Below are 26,523 nucleotides of genomic sequence, written 5' to 3'. Positions count from 1 at the left end.
TTTTTCCTAAAGATGCATTGTCTCTAACTCTATCCAAGGCCAGCCTTCCCCCCTGTAGATGGGAGCCTTCCCCACTAATTTACTGAGTCATGGGACCAAATTCTCCTGACTTTTCTTCTTTTACATTTTCTCCACTCTACTGAACCATTTCTATCAGCACACAAATAACATGTTGTTTTCTAGATGGGAATAATAACACAAAACAAACACAAACAAAATAACCTTTCATCCTTTCTTTTCTGGCCACCACCCTGTTTCTCTGCTCCCATTTACAGCAAACCTCGACAGAATGGTACTCACTGTGTGCAGTCTTCCTCCTCCCATATTCTCTCAAACCCAATCTAAATCAGCCTTTTGCTTCCACAAAGCAGATTTTTCCAAGGTCACTAGTGACCTCCACATTACAAAATTCAGTTTCTCAGTCCTCATCTGGCATGGCTGATGTCTTCCTCTTCCTGGAAACGCTTTCCTCACTTAACTTCCAGACATCACGTCCCCTGGCTTTTCTGTACATCACGCACTGCTCCTTCCAGGCTTCCTGCGGTCCTACCCCTTCTCTCGGACCTCTGAATATTGAAGAGCCGTGGGACTCCACTCGTGTGCATCTGATCTCCATGTGCACGCTGTCCCCCTGTGATCCCGTGCAGTCACCTGAGGACTCTCAAATTCATATGTTTAGCCTAATCTACTCCCCTGAGCTCCAGACCAGGGTATGCTACTGCTGACTCAACAATCCCACTTGGATGTTTTATCACCTCAAACCTAACATTCAAAACTGAAGTGTTCATGGTCTCCCCACCAAACCTTACCCCATGCATAAGCTCCTTACTTCGCTCAAGGGCAGCTCTGTCCTTTTAGTTGCTCAGGCCAAAATAGGGGCAGAGGGACTTGGAGTAATTCTCAACACCTTTCTTTCTCACTTCACATTAAATCCTACAGAAACCCTATTGGCTGAATTGTCAGAATATATTCAGAATTCAACCACTTATTTCCCTTTCGACTGTTACCATCTTGATCTAAGCCTCCATTCTATTTTGTCCAGATTAATGCAATAGGTTCCTATATGGTCTCCCTGCTTCCATCCAATTCCAATCCCTCCTCCCAACATAGTCTGTTCTTAAAAAAGGAGCCACAGTAATCCTTTTAAAACTTAGATTGTGTTACTTTTTGGTTCAACGTCCTAAAGGTCCTCACTTTACTTGGAGTAAACCCAATGTCTTACTGTGGTTTGAAAGGATGTGTGGCCAGGTGCAGTGGCTCAGGCCTGTAATCCCAGCACTTTGGGAGGCTAAGGTGGGCAGATCACGAGGTCAGGAGTTTGAGACTAGCCTGGCCAACATGGCAAAACCTCATCTACTAAAAATACAAAAATTAGCCAGGCGTGGTGGCACACACCTGTAATCTCAGCTACTCGGGAGACTGAGGCAGGAAAATCACTGGAACTCGGGAGGCAGAGGTTGCAGTGAGCCAAGATTGTGCCATTGCACGCCAGCCTGGGCAACAAGAGCAAAACTCTGTCTGAAAAAAAAAAAAAAAAAAAGGGGGCCAAAGACTTCAATAGACATTTCTTCAAAGAAGATATACAAATGGTCAATAAGCAGGTAAAAAGATGCTTAACATCCTTATATGTATTAGGAAAATGCAAATCAAAACCACCATGAGATACCACTTCACACCCACTAGGATGTCTATTGTGAAAGAAGAAAGGAAGGAAGGAAGGAGGGAGGGAGGAGGCAAAGAAGGAATAGTGTTGGTGAGGATGTGGGGAGACTGCAAACACTGTACGTTGCTGGGAGATGTGAAATGGTTCAGCCACTATGGAAAACAGTTTGGTGGATCCTTAAAAGTTAAACATAGAATATGTTTACTAATAATATGTTTAAAAGTTTAAGAATGTTTAAAAGTTAAACTAATATATTTAACTTTTAACTAATATGACTCAGCAATTCCATTCCTAGATGTATACCCCAAAGAATTGAAAACAGACACTCAGATACTTGTACACAAATATTCATAGGACTATGAACATTCCAAATGTTTCACTGGCGGGGGGGAGGGGGTACTCCTAATATCATTAGTTATAGGACTTTTATCTTAGAATATTAGAATCCCCAGAGAAAAACCTTCCAACTGCCTGCCTTGAGGGTGTAACTCTGGCTGCCAGTGTTTGGAAGCTGGAAGGAGTAAGGCTGGATCTCAATATTCAATATGCATATAGATTTTTGCTTAAATCTGTTGTTTTCAGCATGATTGATCCATCATCAGCTTTCTGTTCTTTCCCAATCCACGAACCTCAACTCAACTCTCTCTAGATATCCAACTGTATACAGTCTTTCACCAAAATAGTGGAGGGAAAATTGCTCTGCTGGCCAGAGCGAAGAAGGGGATCTCTGGACCTTTTTTTTTTTTTTTTTTTTTTTTAAACACAGACTTTCAACCATTTCTTCTGTTCACACACCCACTTTCAACCTTACTGAGGGGCAATGTAGATTGCTTCTAGGCTTTTCTTACTGCCTTTTTTAGGGTTCAGCTTTTCCAGGTCTTAGTCATTTGCCACTAGTCCTTCTATCCAGCTTTCAAAGTCTTGTTGTCATATATTCTCTTCTGTTTGCCCCTGTGGATGCATGTCTTTTTTTAAAAAACCCATTTATTGCCATTTTAGTGGGATTTAGGAAGGGAGTGAAGGTAAATGTGTTTAATCGCCATCTTTTAATTCAGAGTAGTATTTTCAATGTAAATGTGCTTGTTTTTCTCCTGCTAGGAAAGCCGGGTCAGTAAAGCAGTTGAAGTGATGATTCAGCATGTAGAAAACTTGAAGAGGATGTATGCTAAAGAGCATGCTGAATTAGAAGAACTGAAACAGGTTCTTCTGCAGAATGAAAGGTCTTTCAATCCTCTTGAAGATGATGGTAATAAAAGTTTATGATAATAGTATGAGTTGTGTTTTTCTACGTTCTCCTCTTTTTTGCTAAGTCTTATTATGACTTTAGTATAATAAAACTCTTAGGCTAAGTTTATATTAGAAAAATCATTCATTCTTGTTATTTATATAGCTAAAAGTAAGGTGTCAGAAAACAGGTTGGGGCACATGAAGGATTCTTTGGTAATGACACCAAAAATTTATTAACTCAATTTAGATTACTGAGATGACAGAATATATTTAATCCAACTCATGAGGTTGACCTTAGTGTTCCCCTATTTAGGATACATTAGAATCTTTCCACATGTAAAAAGTAAGGAGAAATAACTTAAATGGGTGCTCCCATTAGCAATGGTTTTGATTCCTCACGGAAGGAATGACCCTGGCACAGTAAGCTGACTGATGAACTGGAAAACAGAGAAACATATGAGGCTATGGGAAATAACATATGGTTTCTATAAATCTTACAACGGTTTTATTTAAAATAAACAGTATGAACTTTTCTGAGCAGAATTCTTATTTTGAGAATCTGTTCCCTGTTCTAGAACAGTAACCATATTTGATACTCTTCTGAACGGTACTTTTGGATTCCTTTCTCCAGCAGACACACATGTAGTGCCTACCCTGTGCTAGCTAGGCATTGTGGACATCACAGTGACACAGAGGACTGTATTACATTGGTTAAGACTGTAATTGTTATGAAGCATTAAATGAACGATAAACAGATATTTATATTGCTCAGTAGTCTCTAAAGTCTTAATACATATTTTCTGAATTTTGCTTTACCTTTAAAGAATTAAAACGTTGCTTTAACATAAATGGCATGTGTAATAGCTAAAACGTGTCAATGTGTTTTTCCTTTCAGATGACTGCCAAATTAAAAAACGTTCAGCTTCTCTAAACTCCAAGGTAATTACCAATTCACTTAACAAATGTCTAGCAAACACTTGTAAGATGGTTTTAAAATGTTATTCGAAGCTTCAGGCCTTTATATGTAAATAATCAAATAGTGATTTTAATTCATATAGATGTATTTGTTTATCTAAGTATGCTTTTATACTCTCTGCTATATTTCTGTATCAATTAAGTGTGCCTGGCAGCATGAAGAAAGTCAGTATAACAATGGTTTCTCTCTGTTTTGCAAAACTGAAGTTGGAAGTGGGTAACCCAACAATGGCACAGCAGCTTCACAAGATCCTGAGGGACCAGCCTCCTTCTTTCTTGCTGCCTCACTACCCTCAACCCTTGGCTTCTGCCTCAGGGTCTAAGATGGCTACTTCAGATCCAGGCACCAAGCCCTCATCATTACATCATCTCATTCCAAGAAAAAAAAAGAAGCAATGACAAGTGTTCCCTCTCTCTGTAAAGACACTCCCTAGAAGTCCAAAATAACATTTCTCCTTCCATTCTTTGTTGCGAATGAGACTAGAAAATACAGTTTGTATTTGGGAGGCTGTATGCCTAGCTAAAACTCAGGAAGCTTATTACTAACTAAGAAGGAAGAATATGATACTAAGGGTCACCAGCAGGTTTTGCCACAGTGTAAAAATCAGGGTTTCATAGATATACAGAATTTTTCAATAAGTGATTTTAAAATCATTCCATACAAATCCCTCTTTTTCAGACGAGGGAAGAGAAACACAGAAGTTAAGTGATCAGTTATGATCATGTATTGGTGCGAGCATGGTTAGAAACCAAGTTTCCTGGGCCACGATTTCATATTCTTGATGCTCAACTAACCTATGAAATTAAATTAGGGATGATGGTTTAAGAAAATGATTCACATGGAACCCCTTTAGTTAATTTATTACATTTTTTAAAATTTTGTATCCTGATGTACTTATTTAAACCTTAAGAACCACATAATACTATGTAATACTTTTCTGTACAAATCTCAAGAAACTCATTCATTAAAACATCATGACAATCCTTAAATGTGTTGAATAGAAAAAATGAAACCATGAACAAAAAAGCTATACATGTAGGTGCATATTTATCTCCTCTTGAGTTAGGAGAAATCTTTCTAAGCATAGAAGCAATGGTGGCAAAAGAGAAGAATAGATTTGGCTGGATTAACAATAAAACATTTCTGCCAGAAATATGAAAATTCAATTTAGACAAAATTCAATATAAACAAAATTAATATAGACAAAGGTGGTAAACATAAACGGTGGTTCTCAGAGAAGATAAACACATGATTATTTAACATAAAAAAGCAACGTTCAATGTTACTAGAAGTCAGATAATTGCAAACCCAAACAAGAAATCTTATATTTGTTTGATTGGCATAAATTATAATAATCCAACATTGAGTTAGGTGGAATATAAACTGGTAAAATATTTCTGGAAGACAATATGGCCACAAGAGGATCCTTTAAGATATGTCTACTGTTTAACTCAGCAGTGGTCAAGTGCATGGATGTGCATGTGCAAGGATATTCATTGGTGTTGCATACAATGATAAATTATTGAGAGTTTTCTAAATGTACATTTTCCTCCTTCTGGTAGCCACCTTCTCTTCGGAGAGTGACTATTGCCTCTTTACCCAGAAATATTGGAAATGCAGGAATGGTAAGACAATTCCTAAGTGTTCTTAGTCAAAGGTAAATTCATTTTCATATGACAGAAAATATAAACGTATATTTTATCATTTCTTTTAACATTTGAACTTCTAAAGGTGGCTGGGATGGAAAATAATGATCGATTCAGTAGGAGGTCAAGCAGTTGGTAAGTGTAATTTTATGGTTCCTCTTTGGGAACCTTACTATTTTATACTTGGGCTCAACTAAATGAGTGCTTCAATTAAGTGATATAGTAATGTTTGATTTGTACAAAGTATGAACAGAATAATTATGTAAATTGGTATATAATTATGAAGTTTTTATCATGAAGTAGGAGATCTGTGAATGTGCCAAGAAAAAAAAATTAGGACATATAATTTTGTATTTATTTAAGCAGTAGGAAATAAATTGATAATGGCTACATATGTATTTGATTTGACAAGTGGCTATAATCATCTTTATTTAGGCGTATTTTGGGGTCAAAGCAGAGTGAACACCGTCCCTCATTACCTCGATTTATTAGCACCTATTCCTGGGCAGATGCTGAAGAAGAAAAATGTGAACTAAAGTAGGTGAAGCTCAGTGTGTTTATTAACCTGACATGAACTGGGACATAAACAGTGGGAATCACTTTTATTCCACGGAGATGAAATAATGCTGTATCATTAAAAAGAGAATTCATTGTAAAATGCTTTTATAAACTGTAAAGCACAATAGAAATGTGATTTCTGAATAGTAATACATTCACTCTCATAGCTCTCAGAATGGCAAAGTTTGAGGTCTTAAGTTAGAAAAGACCCTGGAATTTGTCGTATTTGTGAAGATAATTTTTTTCCTGTCCAGGTGTCTCTCCCTAATGGGGAAAGGTCAATAAAGAGCCACAGAAGTAAAATGTCCATCTATATCTATATATATATTTAAAACATGAGATATATAACATAACATATAGGCACATATGTAACATGTATGTACATCTACCATTTATGTAAATGAAGAGTAGAGGAATACTGAATTGCTATCTCTGTATCTAGTAAACTAAACAAATATACTCCTACAGTGAAAGGTAGAGGGCAAGAAGGAGGGATATGCAGAAATGCTACCTCTGAGTCCTTGGGTGACATTAGAAAAAGTGCCTAACCTTACCTGGTCTGTTTTCATATCTGTTAAAGTGAGGGATCTTAAGGAGATGATTTTATACTTATTTTATACATTTTCATGAGTGCCTACCATGTGATGAACACTCTGCTTAATTCTAAGGAATATAAAGATGAGCATGACATGGTGCAAACCTTAGATAATCTGTTTTGGTTTCTTTTTTTTCTTAAAGTCCTGGTTGCCTACTGCATGTGTTACAACTGTTTTCAGATTTAGAGTTAACATAATGAATCTTTTTTGAGCTGGTTGGAAAAAAAAAAAATCAGTTCAAGAGTCTCCTTCAAAAGATTATCTAGTTTTTGCTTTTTGTTAGTATGGGAAGTATTTGTAAACAAAAGACTGAAACCTTGAGAATCTTATAGAAATGCAATTTATCCTGGCTTTTGGGTCTTGTCTTCTTTAAAAACTAAAGTCTATCATATTTATTTCCTATAGATGTTTGAATGAAAAAAAATATCTTTGAGACACATTTCCCTTTGGCAATTCTGAGGGTATTATGAGCTTGAGATTTCAAAATTCAAATCCAGCTCGGAACTCATCAGCAAATATAGTGGAACAATTATGTTTTGCTTAGGTGGAGGAACACCTCCTTAAATAATATGATTTGATTTAAAATGCAGTCAATCAATTGCTATTTCCCAGTTCACTGAATACTAATTTATTTTAACTAACCTTTTAACTCGTTTTACATTGAGAATATTTTCAAAAACACTTTTTAAATTATTAAGATTTTCAGAGAAAAAAATAAACTCTGATGTTACTCCAAGTTAGCACTGATTGGAAATCATACACAGAAAGGAATAAAATCAATAATAATGAGAAAAGAGTTTTACTAATGTTAAATACAATAAAATTTAAAAGGAAGAAATATGGTGTCCACATTTGTTTTATATATACACATACACACATGCACACACACACAGGTGTATGTACATACCCATATATAAAGTATATACCTATGAATATGTATTATACATATATATATTTTATACATAAAAATATACTGTATATACACACATATATACATATTCTATATTATAAACTGTATAGTATAAATATGTACATATTATATATGTAAATATGTGTGTATATATTATATATAAATGTCTATATATAGTATATATTTATATATACTGTACTCCAGTCTAGGCAACAAAGTCAGACTCTCTTAAAAATATATATATTATATATACACGTTTATATATATGCACACATATAAAAAATGTTATATATAAAATATGAGTATTATAAATATATACATATATGCATAATGTACAATATAAATATGTGTATATAATCTATAAATGTGTATATAGAATATATATATATATATATTTTTAAGAGACAGAGTCTGACTCTGTTGCCTAGGCTGGGGTGCAGTGGTGCAACCATAGCTCACTACAGCCTCCAACTCCAGGGCTCAAGCAATCCCTGGAGTCCTGAGATCCTTGGGAGGAGTCCCCTTCCTTGGCCTCCCAAAGTGCTGAGATTAAAGTGTTTAATAAAGTATGGTTAAACATGCATATATATATATATATATATATATATATATGCATGCAGAGAAATAAATCATAGTAATAACATTGGTTAATGATGAGTGGAGACTAACTTCGGAATGTTCTTTTTAAATTTCTCCTTTTTGTATATACTTGGCTAATATTCTAACTTTCTACACATTTATTATTTTTCTAAATAGAGGAACTTATTTTTAATTAAATTTCTATAAAAGGTTTACGTTATAAATCTGGTGATTTGATTTTTAGAGTTAGATATTTATCGTTTCCCTAAAACAGAACACTTGTTTGTCTCTTGAGTTACAGTAGATTTACCAATATTTTATGACTAATTATAGCATATTATCCTTAGTTTCAAATATTAAAAACAACATTTATTTACAGAACTAAAGATGACTCAGAGCCACCTGGAGAAGAAATAGTGGAAAGGACAAGGAAGCCAAGTCTTTCTGAAAAGAAAAATAATCCATCAAAGTGGGATGTCTCTTCAGTGTAAGTTATCTACTTGATAAATTCTACCATTTTAGTGAAATGGGAAAGGGTGAGGCAGGGCTGACAGTATTAATCGTAATCAAATTACTAAAAGACTTGCCAAATTGTTATATTTAAGATGAACAACAAACTTTGTATGTCTAGTTATCCTTGAACTTACATTACCTATTTTGAGAGACTACATTCACATAACTTTTACTGTAATATATTGTTATAAATTATTCTATTTTATGTTAGTTATTGTTCATCTTTTACTGTGCCTAATCTATAAATTCAATTGTATTATAGGCATGTAGGAAAAAACAGTATATACTGGGTTTAGTACTGTTTTCAGCTTCAGGCATCCACTGGCAGTCTCGGAGCCTACCCCCAAGCATAAAGGGGGACTACTGTACACACACATAAGCACATACACAGACGTCCGCTCTACCCAGCAAAGAACATTTCGTTTCCGCTGTAGGAATATGTTGCCTTACCTTGCTGAAAGAATGAGATACTTGTATGTACTTGTTAGAAGATATGCCTACATCATGTAATTTTCAGATTCTCATCGTAGCACATCATTTCTTTAATCCTAATAGTTACAAAGGGTGGGAGGCAGATTGTTTCCAAAACCAAAATGATAAATCATAATATGTAGATCAAAAGGCAGTTTTGCGGGCATGGAGGACAGATCACCCGATTGGTGGTGTTAGCAAAAGGAATGTTTCTAATGACCAATTACCAATTACCAAATTCTGTTTGTGTTTTCCTTATAGTTATGACACAATAGCTTCCTGGGCAACAAATCTCAAGTCCTCCATCAGAAAGGCTAATAAGGCCCTCTGGCTTTCTATTGCATTCATTGTACTGTTTGCAGCTTTGATGAGCTTCCTCACAGGCCGATTTTTCCAGAAGTCTGTGGATGCTGCTCCCACACAGCAAGAGGACTCATGGACGTCTCTAGAACATATCTTGTGGCCATTTACCAGACTCCGACACAATGGGCCACCACCAGTGTGACAACAGGATATCCTAATATATGGATCTTGATTTTTAAGTTTCAGTATCTGAACTTCGTAAATTAGTAACTTTTAGCTGGGAAAGTATAGCATGAAACCAGAGGTTCTCAGAATGACTGTAAGATAGCTTACATTTCCTCTTTTTGCTTTTATCTCCCCAACTAAAATACAACAGGGAAGAAGTCTGCCTATGATTTTTGAATGAGCTTTTTAAGGAAGAAATATTATATATTGTTTGTTAAAGTTTATTGAAATAAAGAATCATTTAAATCTTCATAGAGTGAAAGGTGAAATTCGTAACAGGCCAAGTATTCAAAGGAAAAAAAAACATGCTGTGTTTAAAATAAAACTTGAATAGAAAATGCTGATTACAAAATTTTAGTAGTTGATTTGAAATGTATTCATTCACTCATTACATTCTGTTGCAGAAATACCTGTCTTTCACCATGCTTGGTTCTTCATACTGAATACAGTTTGTAAGTGGAGGTTAGGAGTAGCTGAGCAATCTGGTAGAGAGCAGCATGTGGCACACAGAGTTGACAAACTGACAGTTGGAACTCCTGACTTTTTCCATTGCTTCTTTAGAAGCAAAATCCCTCACCATGTGATATAAAGTAGAATGAAACTCAGTTTCTTCTTTAAGCGCTTCAGAAAATGCCTCACTCTCTTCTTTGATCTTGAGTCTTTGTGCTCTGTCACCACTAAACATTAAAAGGGCCCAATTAGGATTCTCAGTACATTCTTCAGGAAGGTGTTCCCTCACCTAAAAAACAAAAAAAAAAAAAAGGGAATTCAAGCAACTTGTTAATAATTTCTCTTCTATTCAGTATTTTGGTAGCAGATTATTATTTGAAGGGCTCAATTTATCCCCTAAAATTGCAAAGGTTAAAAGAAACAGTCTATGTGTTCCATTACTGGGTTTTGAAAAACCATAATACTGTTTATATTTTGGTGATTATGGAGCCTATTCACATGTATTAATTCATGCAACAAATATTTATTGAGTGTATCATGTGTGAGGTACTGTTCTAAGTGCTGGGGATATAACAGGGAAAGAAAACACAGAAAACATATAGACATACAACATATATAAATAACAACTGCAACAACAAAGCCCTGCCCTCAAGGAGCTTATATTTGAGTGAGGGAAACACAGTAAAAAACAGAAATAAATATGGTGGCTTGTTTAGGCCAAAACATTCATCAGTCAGCTTTTAGAATTTGATACAGTTACTGCTACCTGATAACAAGGCATCATCAGGAAGTTAAGTTGGAGGACTAACCCTCTCAGAGGAGAGGGCCTGTAAGTCACAGATATATTCATGTTAAAAGCTTCCATTTGTTCTTTTTTTAAAGAGATGGGGGTCTCACCCTGTTGTTCAGGCTGGGGTGCAGTGGTGTGATCACAGCTCACTTCAGCCTCAAATTCCTGGGCTCAGGCGATCCTTCTACCTCAGCCTCCCAAGTGGCTGTGATTACAGGTGTGAGCCTATGCACCAGGCTAGGCTTCCATTTGTTCTTGAGTCAATTTGTAAAGAGATACAAGGACTCTGGCCTGGCTTGAAGTCAAGAGCTTGGACAACAAAGGCATAAATTTTATATAATTTGGATTTATATTTTTGACAAATTTTTTTTTTTTTTTTTTTTGAGATGGAGTTTTGCTCTTGTTGCCCAGGCTGGAGTGCAATGGCACGATCTCGGTTCACCACAACCTCCACCTCTCAGGTTCAAGCGATTCTCCTGCCTCAGCCTCCTGAGTAGCTGGGATTACAGGCATGTGCCACCACACCTGGCTAATTTTGTATTTTTGGTAGAAACGGGGTTTCACCATGTTGGTCAGGCTGGTCTTGAACTCCTGACCTCAGATGATCCGCCCATCTCGGCCTCCCATAGTGCTGGGATTACAGGTGTGAGCCACCGCGCTTGGCCAAAAATTTGAAATTTTAAAACTTTATATTGGATAATTTTTTTTTCACTTTTCTAAGAGGGGAAGCCATGGTCTACATTCATTTAGTCTTAGAGTACTTTTCTTTTGGAGGACAAAGTAGTTTTATGGGTTTCTACATATTATACCTTAAATACAACTTTTGTAGAATTACATAGTAGGTTCCACTTGCTCCAACCAAACTCAAAGGCAGAACTTAGTAGGGCCATCTGTCGATAAGCTTTCACTTCTAACAAAGGAACCTGCCAATATAAAAACAGAATTGATCTTTGAGCCTCCCAACAAGTCTTCCTCCATCTTTGACCTCCTTCAGTCTATTCTCAACACAGAAGGATCCACTTAAAATTGTAAGTCCGAGTACATGACTCCTCTCTCAACACTGGGCAATGGCTTCCCTTTCTCTGAGAATAGAGTCCAAAGTTAACAATGACTTGCACGGCCCTCTGACATCCCTACTCCCGACTCCATGTATATCCCATTACCTGCTGACCTCTTTTTCTTCTCCCTTTGCTCTCTCAGTTCCAGACCCCGTGGTTTCCCTGGTGTTCCTCCAATCCTCCAGCACCCCAGGCCACTCCCTCAGGGATCTTGCTCCAGTTGTTTACCAGGAAGCTGCTTCCCCAGATGAGGCACGTGGTTAAAGTCCTCACCTTTGAGTTTCGCTCAAGTGTTATCTCTCATTGAGCTGCCCTCCCTGACACCCTATTTAATATGGGTGTCATATGGCCTCAGCCTCACTATTCCTGATCTACCTTTTCTTCTTCCCATAGCACTTTTCACCTTTTTAACATACTAATCATTTATTTTTAAAATTTTTTCCTTTGACTGTGAAGGCAAACAAAGGTTGATGTATCCCAATCATCTAAAATAGTGCCTAGCACATAGTGTTCAGAAACTAGTATTTCCTTGAGTAGAATATTCTGAAAGCATGAACAGAACACTACATTCAACATTACAGAGTAACAGGCAATTTGAGTTACTAAAACCAACGGTTTTTTTCCTATGCATATATGTATATACACATTATTTCAAAATGTTATATGAATATCTACTTATTGTCATTTTCTGATACATTCATAAATGTTCTTGAGTATAGAACTCTTCTGCCTACAAATTCACTTTTCATGATTAGAAGTTACTTTGTGTCTTCATATATCATAAATGTTTACTAAGTATCTACTATACTCTAGGACTACGCTAGATGCTAGAAGAATCAACGTTGATTAAGAAATGACCCCCATCCTCAAGAAGCTCACAGATTAACCTGGAAGGATCTTACTGAACTAAAGCCTTATGAGGAACATGAAACAGTACATAGACAAGGAGGCTCTGCCAAGAAACCAAAGGAAGTGGGTTTTGTACATTGGTGGTCCTTGTATTTTTAATTCTGCCTAATTTACCATGTTTGGGAAAGTGCAAAGTTATTTACTATTTTAAGAAATCTTATATAATATCCAGTAATGCAAAAAGAAAGTATACAAAATGAGAACTGCTTAAACTACCTTTTCACTAAACTGACCATCTGTGGATATGCTCCGTTTGTCAATATGAAGATTGTACTACAGGCTTACTTTCTTAGGGAAAATTATTAAGCTTGAGAGAACCCTGGATTTCTGGTCTTTTATTTCTTTCTAACTATAATACTGTATAAACGAATATATAAAACACAGTGTATATAATATTAAATTATATAACATTTAGTAATTGCTAACATTTTAAATGCCTACCACATTAAATTTGGAAAGATTCATTCTTGCCTTATTGTTTATAATAACATAAAAATGAGAGTGTCTAGTAGGAAAGATATTCAGTCCAGCTTCTTTCAAAGCAATAATGAAAGGAATAGGAGTCATCCATGTCCCTTCCAAAATAGAGATGTGTTTCTTGTCTTTTAGTTTGACCGAAGATAACATGCAGAGGTTTTCCTAGTTTAAATAAGAAAAAAGAAGGTTTTATGTAAGTTAAAGAAATTATTACTTCAGTATCACTCCAGGTGCAGCCTTTAGATGCTTTATACATTTTTAAAAATCATCTATCCCTCTATATTAGAAAGAATGCAGGGCAAGTATATCTTAGGCCTCATCTGAATGCTCTGACACAAAGTCCCCATGTTACCTTAAGCAGTTGACCAACTCTTTTTGGGCTTCATCAGAACAATCAAAGGAATGAGCTACAGCATCTCTCAAGCCTCCTATTTTATAAGTTATAAGAATATGCACATGTTCACACTGAATTAAAACAGTTATTAGATAACAATTATGATTCTACTTTTAGGGATCATTCTTTTCACACCCATAAAAGTTAACATAATCAGGCAATATTATCCAGTTTTAAAGTCTCGCAGAGTGACAGTGTGAAGGTGTGTAGAATTCACATCTCATTTTTTTAATGTTAATATTTCATTTAACCCAATATATCTAAAATATTTCAATATGTAATCAGTATAGAAGTGAGAGTTTGCATTCTTCAAACCAAGTGTGCAAAATTTGTGTTTATTTTACAGTTAGAGCATGTGCTAACTTGGACTAGTCACATGCAGTAGCTACATATGGCTGGTCGCTACCGCATTAGACAGCAGAGATCTACTAACCTGAAAACGCACACTGAGCAGTCTTGGGTGTTTCGATCATCATATCAATAAGTGAACTTTGTGAAGATGCTTGTTATTCTTCCATGAGTCTAGAGGAAGAACCTTTGCACAAGTGTCGTCAGGGCTGCTGGAATGGTGCAGGGAAGCCTGAAAGGAGGCTCCAGCAATACAATCCCCTTACACAATCTCAGAAAGGTCACGTAACCTCTAACCTCTATGGGCCTTAGTTTCTCTATATATACAACAGGAGGGTAGACCAGAAGCATTTTAAGGGCACTTGCACACTAATGATTCTAAAGCATTCCATCTCCCATCTCATCTAGTTTTTTGTTGTTGCTGTTGTTGTTGTTGTTGTTTCTGAGATGGAGTCTTGCTTTGTCACCCAGGCTGGAGTGCAGTGGCACAATCTTGGCTCACTGCAACCTCCGCCTCCCAGGTTCAAGCGATTCTTCTGCCTCACCTTCCTGAGTAGCTGGGACTATAGGCGCATGCCAACATGCCAAGCTAATTTTTGTATTATTAGTAGAGATGGGATTTCACCATATTGGCCAGGCTGGTCTCGAACTCCTGACCTCATGATCCACCCACTTCAGCCTCCCAAAGTGCTGGGATTACAGGCATGAGCCATCGCACCCAGCCCTCATCTAGTTTTAAAAGCAAAGTTTAATAATATTCTAGGCTTTCCGTATTCATAATGAATTCTAGGTTATCTCTGCTTTTAAAAACAACTTTATTAAGATATATTTTACATATATCTTGTAAAGTTTAGTAACTTTACAGAGTGGTACAACTATCACCATAAATCCATTTTAGATCATTTTCATCCCTCCCAATAAGATCCCTCATACTCATTTACAGTTAATCCCCACCCACCCTTAGCCCCAGGCAATGGCTAATCTACTTTTGTCTCCATACATTTCAGGCTATGTAATTTCTTTTCTTTTCTTTTCCTTTTCTTTTTTCTTTCTTTCTTTCTTTTTCTCTTTCTTTCTCTCTCTCTCTTCTTTCCTTCCTTCCTCGTCCTTCCTACCTACCTTCCTTCCTTTTCTCTTTTCTTCTTCCTTCCTTCCTTCCTTGCTTCCTTCTTCCTTCCTTCCTTCCTTCCTTCCTTCCTTCCTTCCTTCCTTCCTTCCTCTTTCCTTTTCTCTTTTTTTCTTTCTCTCTCTCTCTTTTTTTTTTTGAGACAGAGTTTCACTCTGTTGCCCAGGCTGGAGCGCAGTGGTGCGATCTCGGCTCGCAGCAACCTCCGCCTCCCAGGTTCAAGCAATTCTCCTGCCTGAGCCTCCCGAGTAGCTGGCATCACAGGTGCATGCCACCATGCCTGGCTAATTTTTGTATTTTTAGTAGAGACAGGGCTTCACCATGTTGGCCAGGCTGGTCTCGAACTGCTGACCTCTGGTGATCACCTACCTTGGCCTCCCAAAGTGTGGGGATTTCAGGCGTGAGCCACCGCGTCCAGCTCAGGCTATATAATTTCTGACTGATGAGCAACAGGGGATCATTCAGAGAGAAACCAATCTCAAAAAGGATTTCAAATGGCTGGATGATAAAGATCAGGCAGCCCCTTTAGGGTGGATCAAAAACTCTGAAATTCATACTGCAACCAGGGTTGTTGGTTCATCAGTTGATCTATCCCTACTAACTTTAAGGTACAAATTTAAGTTTGAGCCTTGCTATTTACATGTTTATTGCCTATTTAATTATTCTACTAATATTTCATTTAGAAATATAGCTCAAGTTACATTGTTTCATGATTAGAAGTTACTTTGTGTCCTCATATATCATAAATGTTTACTAAGTATCTACTATATTCTAGGACTACTCTAGATGCTAGAAGACACATATTTCAACATATAAATTGAAGACACATATTTCAATGTATAAATTATAAGACACATATTTCAATGTATAAATTATAAGACACATATTTCAATAAGACACATATTTCATTATATAAATGATTATAAGACACATATTTCAATATATAAATCAGCAGCCATTGATTGCTTTTGACAAACTGGTATTCCATCAAAATGGTTTACCTCTGATATGACAGTATATAACAACTATAATAGTAACTCACCTTAATTTGTATCTGAATCTCAGTAAATACTGTAGTCACAGTTAAAAGTACTTTATTTACATCAAGTGGTCTTAGTTCCCATGACTGGTACGGCATGTTAATATGAGCATCTTGAATCAAGGTAACAGGGCCAAAGGTGTCCAGGCTGAATGTTACAAGTCTTTCGTTTGGTTTGTAGGATACATTGCTGATGCCATCAGTTCTCCAATGTTTACCTTTATAATTAATGAAGAAAGTGACACTAGTTTCAATTTTTCCCTATTAAAAAAAAAAGATAAATGAAACCACCGAAATGCTTTGTGTATAAACTGATCTTTCATATTTAGAACAGAAACTCAAAAGAAGGCCAGCTTTGCTGAGACATTTCCCCTGCCTACAGGATCAAGTCCCACCTCCTCAGCATGGTGAGACCTTCAGAATGACGCTTTGACTCACTTTATTGGCTCCATCCCTTGCCACTTCTCAAGGGAAAAAGTTTTTCTCTTTTCAACCCCACTTTTTTTGTTTCCCTAACAACATTGTATGTATAGTATACCTCTGGGCCTCTGCACATACAGTTCTTTCCTCCTACAATACTCTTCCCTCATCTTTCAGGAAATTCTCATCATCTTTGCTTTAAAATGACTTCAAACTTCATGTGTTTCATGTATACACTTCAATTGTCTTTAGTAAATTTACCCAGTTGTGCAATCATCACCACAATCCAGTTTTAGAACATTTTTATCCCCTCAGTAAGATCCTATGTCCATTTACAGTTAATTCCCATTCCCACCTCCAGTCCCAGGCAACGATTAACGTACTTCCTGTAGGTGGTCTTTTGTATCTCTTACAACTCAATAAAAAAACACAACCTAATTTAAAAGTGGGTAAATGATCGGCATAAACATTTCACCAAAGAAGAGATATGAAAGGCTAATAAGTACTTAAAAAGATGATCAACATTATTAGTAATTAGGGAAACAAAACCACAGTGGCATGCCCACTAGAATGGCTATAATCAAAAAGATAACAAATGTTGTGAACAAACAGAAAACCTCATATACTGCTGGCAGACATGTAAAATGGTACAGCTACTTTGAAAAACAATTTGGCAGTTTCTTTGAAAGTTAAATATAAACTCAGCACTCAACCCAGCAATTCCACTTAGGTACATACTGAACTGAAAACATGCCCACACAGAGACTTGCATGCAAACATTCTCTTCATCTTTGAGGGCCCTGTTCAACATTCCATCCTGTGAGAAGCCTTCCAATACTCCAAAGATTGAGCCATCTCTGTCGTGCTCTACAGCACTTTACATCTATGCTGGCACCCTACTACGTTGTATTACAATGTGGTGTTTTCCCGTCTGCCTCTCCTACAACTTTGAAACTCCAAGAGAAAGAAACTATGCCTCATTTATCTCTTTCTTTTTTTTTTTTTTTTGGGTGGGAGAGGGGTCATCTTTATAGGACAAATAAATGAACCATTTTCCTCCTGTATGTGCTCTCATTTCTACTTAGCTCTCTTTCCTGTTCTCAATTGGAGGGTTCTGTTGACTAGTTTTTACTCTTAGATTTCATATAATACAATTACATTCACAGAGTTATTTTTAATTCCTCTTTTTGTCTCTACATTAGCAAATAATTTTAATTTATAAGGTAAAAAGTTATTACCTATAAATAAATTCTCCAAATTGCTAGTATTTCCAGGCAAAATGTTTCCCCGTGGTTTAAAAATTACTAGAGTTGTAAATTACTGCTGTCTAATTGCTGAAGTTGTAGAGTGAAATTTTACACAAGTTTATTTCCCTGAATTGTGTGGAATAATTTACCTTGTCTAATTCTAATTTCATGTGAATAACTTTTTTTTCAGACTGAGTTTCACTCTTGTCGCCCAGGCTTGAATGCAATGGTGCAATCTTAGCTCACTACAACCTCTGCCTCCCAGGTTCAAGCAATTCTCCTGCCTCAGCCTCCTGAATAGCTAGGATTACAGGCATGTGAAACCACACCTGGCTTTTTTTAAGTAGAGACAGGGTTTCGCCATGTTGGCCAGGTTGGTCTCGAACTCCTGACCTCAGGTGATCTGCCCGCATCGGCCTCTGAAAGTGCTGGGATTACTTTAGGTGTGAGCTACCACACCCAGCCGTGTTAATAATTAATGTGATAAATACTTAGGAATATTACCATTAAAGTGACACCTGTGAAACAATATCAAAAGAGATAAAGTTGTTCATGTTGATGTATTTTATAGTTTAATATGTAAGAATTTACTAGGTTTTTAAACTTATTTTTTGTTTTTTGAGACAGGGTCTCACTCTGTCACCTGCCCTGGAGTGCTGCGGCATGATCACAGCCCACTGCAGCCTCAATCTCCTGGGCTCAAACAATGCTCCCATCTCAGCCTCTGGGATAGCTGGGACTACAGGCACATGCCCCCATGCCTAGCTAATATTTGTACTTTTGGTGGAGATGGGGTTTCCCCATGTTGCCCAGGCTGGTCTTGAACTCCTGAGCTCAAGTAATCCACGCACCTCAGCCTCCCAAAGTGCTGGGATTACAGGTGTGAGCCACTGCGACTGGCTTACTGTTTTTAATACATAGACTATTTCTAGACTATAAATAATATATCTTGTATGTCTGTCTATACAGACAAAAATGTAGAGCACCAGGGCATTCATTAGAAAATTTAAAAAACAAAATATTTAAACTTCCTGGTATAAATTCCTAAATTCTCTGTTCCTAAATTTTCCATAACTAAATAATTATGTAAAAGCTCTATGCCTTAGTGATATTTGTTCCCAGCCTATCACCAAGTATATAAATCCCTTCACCAACAGATGAATATAGAAAAACCTTAAAGGTGTACTCCTCTCATCCAGGATCCTTAGAATGGCATATATTAACTGACCAGACCAAGATCTTCCAAAATTTAGCGAGCCTACTCCAAAGGAGGTATTTGTTAAAGATTAACAAATCATTAGCTTATATCACTGTAGATACTTACAATTTTATTAATATTTAAGTTTTGAATAAGCAATAATGTCCCATGGCTCAAAAATAAAAGATATAAAAAGGTATACAAAAGTGGCTATTTTCCCTTTCTCAAGTTTCCCATTTGCCCATTCCTCATCCCCAATACTTGTGTACAATTTATAAATAACATTAATCAAATATTAATTATCCAAATCTGAACTATTTGGTTATTCCAGAAGAGTAGACTTTTTATCTGTTTTTGATTTGCTTTTTATTTGTTTTTGATTTGCTAAACTATTTTGATATTTCTTTTTTTTTTCTTTTTTTTTTGAGATGGAAGGAATCTCGCTCTGTCACTGGAGTGCAATGGTGCAATCTCAGCTCCATGCAACCTCCGCCTCCCAGGCTCAAGCAATTCTCCTGCCTCAGCCTCCCAAGTAGCTGGGACTACAGGCATGCGCCACCATGCCCCATTAATTTTTGTATTTTTAGTAGAGATGGGGTTTCACTATGTTGGCTAGGCTGGTCTCGAACTCTTGACCTCAGGTGATACGCCTGCCTCGGCACCCCCAAAGTGCTGGGATTATAGGAGTGAGCAACAGTGCCTGGCCTGATTGTAATATTTTCACTCATTTTTGCCTGTTTTGTTTTGAGACAAGTCTTGTTCTGTGGCCCAGACTGGTGTGCAGTGGCGTCATCTTGGCTCACTGCAACCTCCGCCTCCCAAGATCAAGCTATTGTTCTGCCTCAGCCTGCGGAGTAGCTGGGATTACAGGTGTGTGCCACCACATCCCGCTTATTTTCTATTTTTAGTAGAGACGAGATTTCACCATGTTGGGCAGGCTAATGTCAAACTCCTGACCTCAGACGATCCACCCGCCTCGGCCTCCCAAAGTGCTGAGATTGCAGGCATGAGCCACCACGCCTGGCCTGTTTGTTTTTTTGAGACAGACAGTTTCACTCTGTCACCCAGGATGGAGTGCGGTGGCACCATGTCAGTTCATGGCAAGCTCCACCTCCCAGGTTCAGGCGATTCTCATGCCTCAGACTCGCAAGTAGCTGGGATTACAGGCGCACACCACCATGCCCGGTTCATTTTTGTAATGAGGTTCATTTTGTAGAGAGGCGGGGTTTCACCATGTTGCCCAGAATGGTCTTGAATTCCTGAGCTCAGGTGATCTGCCTGCCTCGACCTCCCAAAGTGCTGGGATTTACAGGCGTGAGCCACCGTGCCCAGCCTTGAACTCATTTTTTAGAAACTTAACGGTATAACCATAAAGTAATTGTTCATAGACAATGGCAGATATAGATACTTTAGGAGTTAATATTTACAACACTCAGCAAATTCTAAGCTCCAACCCCTATTCATTTCCATTAAGAACAAACAAAATGAGACCCTAGAATTGGCAAAGAAATATGTAAAATAATAAGCTCAGTTAATACACTACACTTCCTGTTTCAATTTAAGGTTATTATTATTATCCCTCTTTTTATTACGTAATTATAAAAGCTGTACCTTCAGCATCCCACCTTACAACCACAGGATCCTCAAAAAAGATGACATTCTCATGAACCTCAAGAGTGACCTCTATAGGTGGGAAAGCATTTTCTGTCTCAAAGTCTTCTGTAGTTTCTGGAGGATATGTGTATTTCTGTAATCCTTCTTTGAGTATCTTTTAAAAATGACCAAAACAACATCAAGTTAGTTGATTGGTAACAGTGAAAAATGTAAATAGTACTGAATAAGCTATATAGTTATTTTTAATAAGCACTGCAGTTTGATCCCATTTATACATAGATTAACAAAATGTCACAACAAAATTTAAAAGATAAATGATTGAGAAAAAAAGTTACTAAATATGAATGCACAGAACTTCCTATGGACCAGATTGTGTGGTGGGGCTTCCTCATCATTGTATTCCTCTAAGCAATCCTAAAGGCCTATATTTAACAGAGATGATAACTAAGACTTGGAAAAATCAAGTAATTTGACAAAGATTACAAAGTGACTTCAAAGGGGCAACAGAACTCAAAACCAGGTGCATGGGACCCTAAATCACATGTTCTAATACCATGCTAAGGGTGTGCAGGTAAAGAGAAAGAAACATAGATGACCTTTTGAGAAGAATGGAAATGAATGAATGCAAGTGAATTAACCAGACAGCAGATGTTTCTGGGATAAGGAAGTTTGTGCAATATCTGAATGCAGCAGACAAGGATCTAGGGAAGGAAGAAAGATTAAAAAATATTAGAAAATAGAATTATTAGGGCAAGATTCTAGAAGAGGTGGAAAGTTATTGAAAAAACCTTGAAAATGAGGAAAGCCTCTTTGTTGTAGGAGAGAAAAACAGCTGTGAAGGAGGATTCTCAGGACACTGTGACAAAAGTCAACAACAACAGATCTTTAGATGGATTCTTGAAAACCCCAGCTCAGTCTGGGACCTTATGGATAAAGAGAATATTAAAATTTTGTTGGAGTGGGAGGTGATTAGGGCAATAACAGGGGGGAAAAAAGGTTGGGAAATACTTCTCAAATACAAGAATGCACCAAGGTCCTTAATGGATAGGATTGTGGGTGAGAAGTACCCAGCAATCTGTGTACAGATTGTGTTAGGGGAGAGAGGGTGAGAGAAAAAGAGAGAGAGAGAGGAAGGAAGGAGCAGCCTATGACAACATAACTGGGTATATATGGTAGCATTCTATGGGAAGCAAGCCACCATGAGGTTAAGTTAAAAATAAACCAAGTCATTAATAGCACAAGTGTTACTACTTATAAAACAGGGGCGAGAAACTCCTTGAAAGATGATCTAACAACTGTTATCACCAAAGTGTGGTCAGTGCATCAGCAGCATTGGCATCACGTGGACTGATTTTCAAATTTCAATGTGCATTGAATTTTAGGAATTACCTGTGCATAGGAATTACCTGGGGATCTTGTTCAACTGCAGATTCAGTAGCTCTGAGGTGCAGCCCAACATTACGCGTTTCTTGCATGTTCCCAGCTGACACTAATGCTGCTGGTTCAATGCTGTTGATTTAGGACCATGTTTTGTATATCAAGGATTCAGACTAGTGATTTTCAAACTTTAGGGTGTGTTTTTCCAAAAGACTGTTGAACCTTACCTCCAGGGTTTCTGATTTAGTAAGTTTGTGGTGGGGCTCATTAATTTGCATTTCTAGCAAATTCCCAGATGATGCCAGAGGATGCTGATGCCTCTGCTCGAGGGAACACATATTGACAACCACTGATTTAGACTAGAGTCCACAAACTACCGTCCCTGGGAAATCCCACCGACCACCAATTTTTGTAAATAAAGTTTTATTGGAGCATAGCTGTGCCCATTGGTTTATATACAGCAGTTTTAGTGCTGCAATGGTTGAGTTGAGTAGTTGCATCAGAGCTGGTAGGGACCGCAAAGGTGAAAATATTTACCACCTGGCCTGTTACAGGGAAAGTTTGCCAACCTCTGATCTAGAATATTATTACTAAGATAAAATTGGCACTAACAAAACATAATGATGTAAATTTACAATGAGGTTAGCATATATGAATTCTAGTATAAATTTCACATTATTTTACATTCTTTTAGTATCTGATTCAAGTTTTCAATACCAATACATTTAAGACAGTTTAAAATTACATTTTTTCCTTTGTGTTTGTTTAATAGGGTTAAAACTTATTAGATGTTAGATAATATGAAATAAAAGTAAAAGCATGAGAAATTATTTTACTTATAAGTTTTGATTCAAGAATCAACCTACTTCCACAATCATCCATCCCTTCACTGGTTTACACTGTGGAGGAAGCTCCAAAATATCCAAGTGGTATACTCCACCCAGAGTTGTGAACTGGCATAAATCCACCACATCGTTTTCAAAGAAATCTGGCTTTTCAGAAGAATTCTCTACCAGCAACAACTGTGCTAAAATTAATCAGATTAACAGGTTTCAAACAGATTACAGTTTAGTATGCTCTTAGGAAAGAAATTTTAAAATTCTAATACTGGTAAAGGATGTTTCTATTCAACTAGCTACTAAAACTTTTCAAAAAGTGGTTAACTCAAAATGATTCATAGAGCTGACCTTGGAAGTGGAAATAGGCATGGGTAATGATGGGGCATGGGGGAGGACACAATTTTTATTTCATCTACAAAACCATATAATAAGCATGTGTTATTATTAAAATGAAAACAGGCTGGGGCAGTGGTTCATGCCCAGTACTTTGTGAGGCTGAGGTGGGAGAATCACTTGAGACTAGGAGTTTAAGATGAGCCTGGGCAACATAGTAAGACCCCATCTCAAGAAATAATTTAAAAATTAGCTAGCCTGGTGGTGCATGCCTGTGTGGTCCCAGCTACTCAGCAGGCTGAGGTGGGAGAATTACTGGAACCTGGGCAGTTGAGGCTGCAGTGAGCCATAATCTGCACCAAGATCTGATCTCAAAAAAAAAAAAGAAGTAGAAAGAAAAAGTGAAGGAGAAAAGGCCTGTTATGAAAAAATATGCTAAGAAATACATAGAAAATAGATTCCTAGAACTTATTGGGAAAGAAGCATAAAGTTAACAGAAAAGATGTATATAAATCTCAAACTAAAAGACTGACAAATTAGACATCACATTTCTAAATCACATTTCCTTGACATTTCTAAACTATATCCAACTGCTATTTGCCAGGACTAGACTGAATGCAAACACTTGTGAATACCCAGAAGTGAGAGGCTTTCAGTTGTGTATGTACACTTGTGAAAGTTCATTACAACACTGTAATAATACAAAATTAGAAACAACCTATCAATAGGGATTTAAATAGTGTTCCATTATTGGATGAAATTATACAACTACTTTAAAAAGTGAGGTTACCAATGTATTCTTAGAATAATGTTTAATATTCATTTATATGAAATATATATTGTGTTCTATGTATGTAACTTATTGTAAGGTGGGAGAAAAGTATGCTCAACAAAAACATTTGTATAATATAATCCCATGGTTTTACCAGAAATTAAGAGAGACAGGGATAAATTGAGCAAAGAAATCTGTTAACACTGTTAGAAAAGGGACAATGAAGAATTTTCACTTTAAATATATTTTTGCAATATCTTAATGTTTTAAACCATGATCCTGTATTTCTTCTGTAAGAAGAAAATCTCAATAAAGTTAAATTCTTAAAATGTAATTTAGAATACCTGCTGAAACAGTTTCACTTAATATTTTCATCTCTAGTTCACATTTTATGGCTTCAGATTCTTCCTCAGCAGAACTCTGTAAAAAACCACAGACATACGGGTGTGACTGTCGGTGTCTACAGAGTACAGTCATTGTCCTTGTGTTCCAGTACTCACTTCAGACGTCTGGTACCTTAATTCTAAGGCCGAAAACCCCAGACTGATACTTGCTCTATTATAAAACTGGACTCAAAAGCAATATTTTAAAGAGCAATTAAAATCTCCACAAAACTTCACAAGGGCAAGAAACTATCCTGCTCAGATTCTCTGCTGAAAACCCTTAAAAGATGGAGATTAGGAAGCAATACAAGCTATAAAAAATATTATTTATATTTGCATTTTGGTTTATCCAGGAGGTAGATTTTGCTTAAATTTGATAATCAGCTCTGACAGAGGCATCCCAAAGCCTGATTTGGGGTAAGTCTCTCAGGGAAATTAAAGACGTTGCACCTCAAGTAATGTAGAAGATAGTATCTCATTGTACTCTAGTGCGGTAAAAATAATCTAGACTTTATGTCTAAATCTGCCACTAACTTACTTTTCTGACCTTGAGCAAGTCATTTAACTATTATGAGCCTCAAATTCCTGATGTAACGTATTTAACTGTGTATCAGACATATAACACATCTTGCAAACAATCCGAAGAAATAAGGAAACTGAAGCTGAGGGAGATAACTGTTTTAAGGGTCAAATAAGATAATGGAAATAAAAGAACTTTGGGTAATGTAAAGCACTAGACAAATGCAGTGTTGCTGGTATAAAAATTGTGTGTGTGTGTGTGTGTGTGTGTGTGCTAATACTTGCAAACTGAATGACATCCAGCAAACTTTATTTGACTTCAGGTAGTACCCGTACTTCTGCAGCAACAGAATAACCTTATACCAGAGTTCTAGTCAGAAATTTAAAACTAGTTATTCCCATGACTCTTAACCATCATACACAGACAGTCCCCCATAGTAAACTAGTCTTTCCCATCTCTCATCACCATATTTGCCCCATGTGTCTTCCTCCTGACCAGCTTTAACACTATTGCATTCTCTGCAAACCCTTTCCATCACGCCTCTGAACCCTCTCCCTTGTTTATTCATTCAAGAAAAAATGACAGAGCTCCTAAATAGTAATGGCATTGCTAGACACCGGCAACAAAAGACAAGGTCCCTGATGTAAGGAACTTCCAGTCTATTAGGGAAGTAAACAAATGGTTGTATTTTTGTGAGTGTTTAGTAGAAAGTAAGGGATCCACAATAGGAGTACAAGGAAGGAGTTAATTACGTGGGAAAATGGGTAGATGAAGACAGGCAACATCTCTCTTACCTAAAGGTAGTAAATTTGAACTAATTTTTCTTTAAACTTTTCTTTTAGGTTCGAGGGTACATGTGAAGGCTTGTTGTATAGGCAAACTCAGGTCACAGGGGTTTGTTGTACAGATTATTTCATCACCTAGGTATTAAGCCTAGTACCCAATAGTTATTTTTCTGCTCCTTGTTCTCCTCCCACCCTCTACTCCTAAGTACGCCTCAGTGTCTGCTGTTGTCTTCTTTGTGTTCGTGAGTTCTCATCATTTAGTTCCCACTTATAAGTGAGAACATGTGGTATTTGGTTTTCTGTTCCTGCATTAGTTTGCTAAGGATAATAGCCTTCAGCTCCATCCATATTCCTGCAAAAGACATGATCTCATTCTTTCGTATGGCTGCACAGTATTCCATGGTGTGTATGTACATTTTCTTTATCTAATCTGTCACTGATGGGCATTTAGAGGTTGATTCTGTGTCTTTGCTATTGTGAATAGTGCTACAGTGAACATTCACGTTCATGTGTCCTTATGGTAGAATGATTTATATTCCTCTGGGTATACACCCAGTAATGGGATTGCTGGGTCAAATGGTAATTCTGCTTTTAGCTCTGTGAGGAATCACCATACTGCTTTCCACAATGGTTGAACTAATTTACACTCCCACCAACAGTGTATAAGTGTTCCCTATTCTCCACAACCTCACCAGCAACTTTCAGTTTTTGACTTTTTAGTAGTAGCCATTCTGACTGGTGTGAGATGGTATCTCATTGTCGTTTTGATTTACATTT

General features: G+C 37.0%; 2 protein-coding genes across 5 annotated transcripts in view; one reads left to right on the top strand and one right to left on the bottom strand.

Annotated features, from left to right (window-relative positions):
• The window catches only part of LRMP (lymphoid-restricted membrane protein), an 84,209-nt gene extending 74,290 nt beyond the window's left edge, over positions 1-9,919 (top strand). For all 4 annotated transcript variants that reach the window (XM_011961439.1, XM_011961441.1, XM_011961442.1 and 1 more), the window contains 7 exons: positions 2,762-2,909; positions 3,786-3,829; positions 5,429-5,491; positions 5,598-5,647; positions 5,948-6,049; positions 8,535-8,642; positions 9,401-9,919. In XM_011961439.1, the coding sequence (XP_011816829.1) occupies positions 2,762-2,909; positions 3,786-3,829; positions 5,429-5,491; positions 5,598-5,647; positions 5,948-6,049; positions 8,535-8,642; positions 9,401-9,644 (759 nt within the window). In that variant the 3' untranslated portion in view covers positions 9,645-9,919. The remainder of the gene's footprint in view (positions 1-2,761; positions 2,910-3,785; positions 3,830-5,428; positions 5,492-5,597; positions 5,648-5,947; positions 6,050-8,534; positions 8,643-9,400) is intronic.
• On the bottom strand, positions 9,873-24,535 carry LOC105525721 (protein CASC1-like). Its single transcript, XM_011961454.1, has 7 exons — positions 24,403-24,535; positions 22,981-23,141; positions 20,735-20,891; positions 16,262-16,476; positions 13,346-13,513; positions 11,717-11,830; positions 9,873-10,406 (listed from the first exon to the last, which is right to left on the bottom strand). Exons 1-7 carry the CDS (start codon positions 24,533-24,535, stop codon positions 10,131-10,133), a joined length of 1,224 nt encoding a protein of 407 aa, XP_011816844.1. The 3' UTR covers positions 9,873-10,130.
• Between the last annotated feature and the right edge of the window lie 1,988 nt (positions 24,536-26,523).

This window comes from Colobus angolensis, unplaced genomic scaffold (assembly GCF_000951035.1).
Source record: "Colobus angolensis palliatus isolate OR3802 unplaced genomic scaffold, Cang.pa_1.0 Scaffold550, whole genome shotgun sequence".
Taxonomy (NCBI): Eukaryota; Metazoa; Chordata; class Mammalia; order Primates; family Cercopithecidae; genus Colobus; species Colobus angolensis.
This window is presented reverse-complemented; position numbering and strand designations above follow the sequence as displayed.

Excerpts from the sequence above, each read along its gene's own strand:
- LOC105525721 (XM_011961454.1), bottom strand. The coding sequence starts at position 24,535 with ATGACTGTACTCTGTAGACACCGACAGTCACACCCGTATGTCTGTGGT. Across the intron at positions 16,477-20,734 it reads TGTAAGGTGGGATGCTGAAG|GTAAACATTGGAGAACTGAT; the intron begins GTACAGCTTTTA and ends TTAATTATAAAG. Across the intron at positions 13,514-16,261 it reads AGATTCAGATACAAATTAAG|GAAAACCTCTGCATGTTATC; the intron begins GTGAGTTACTAT and ends TATTTAAACTAG.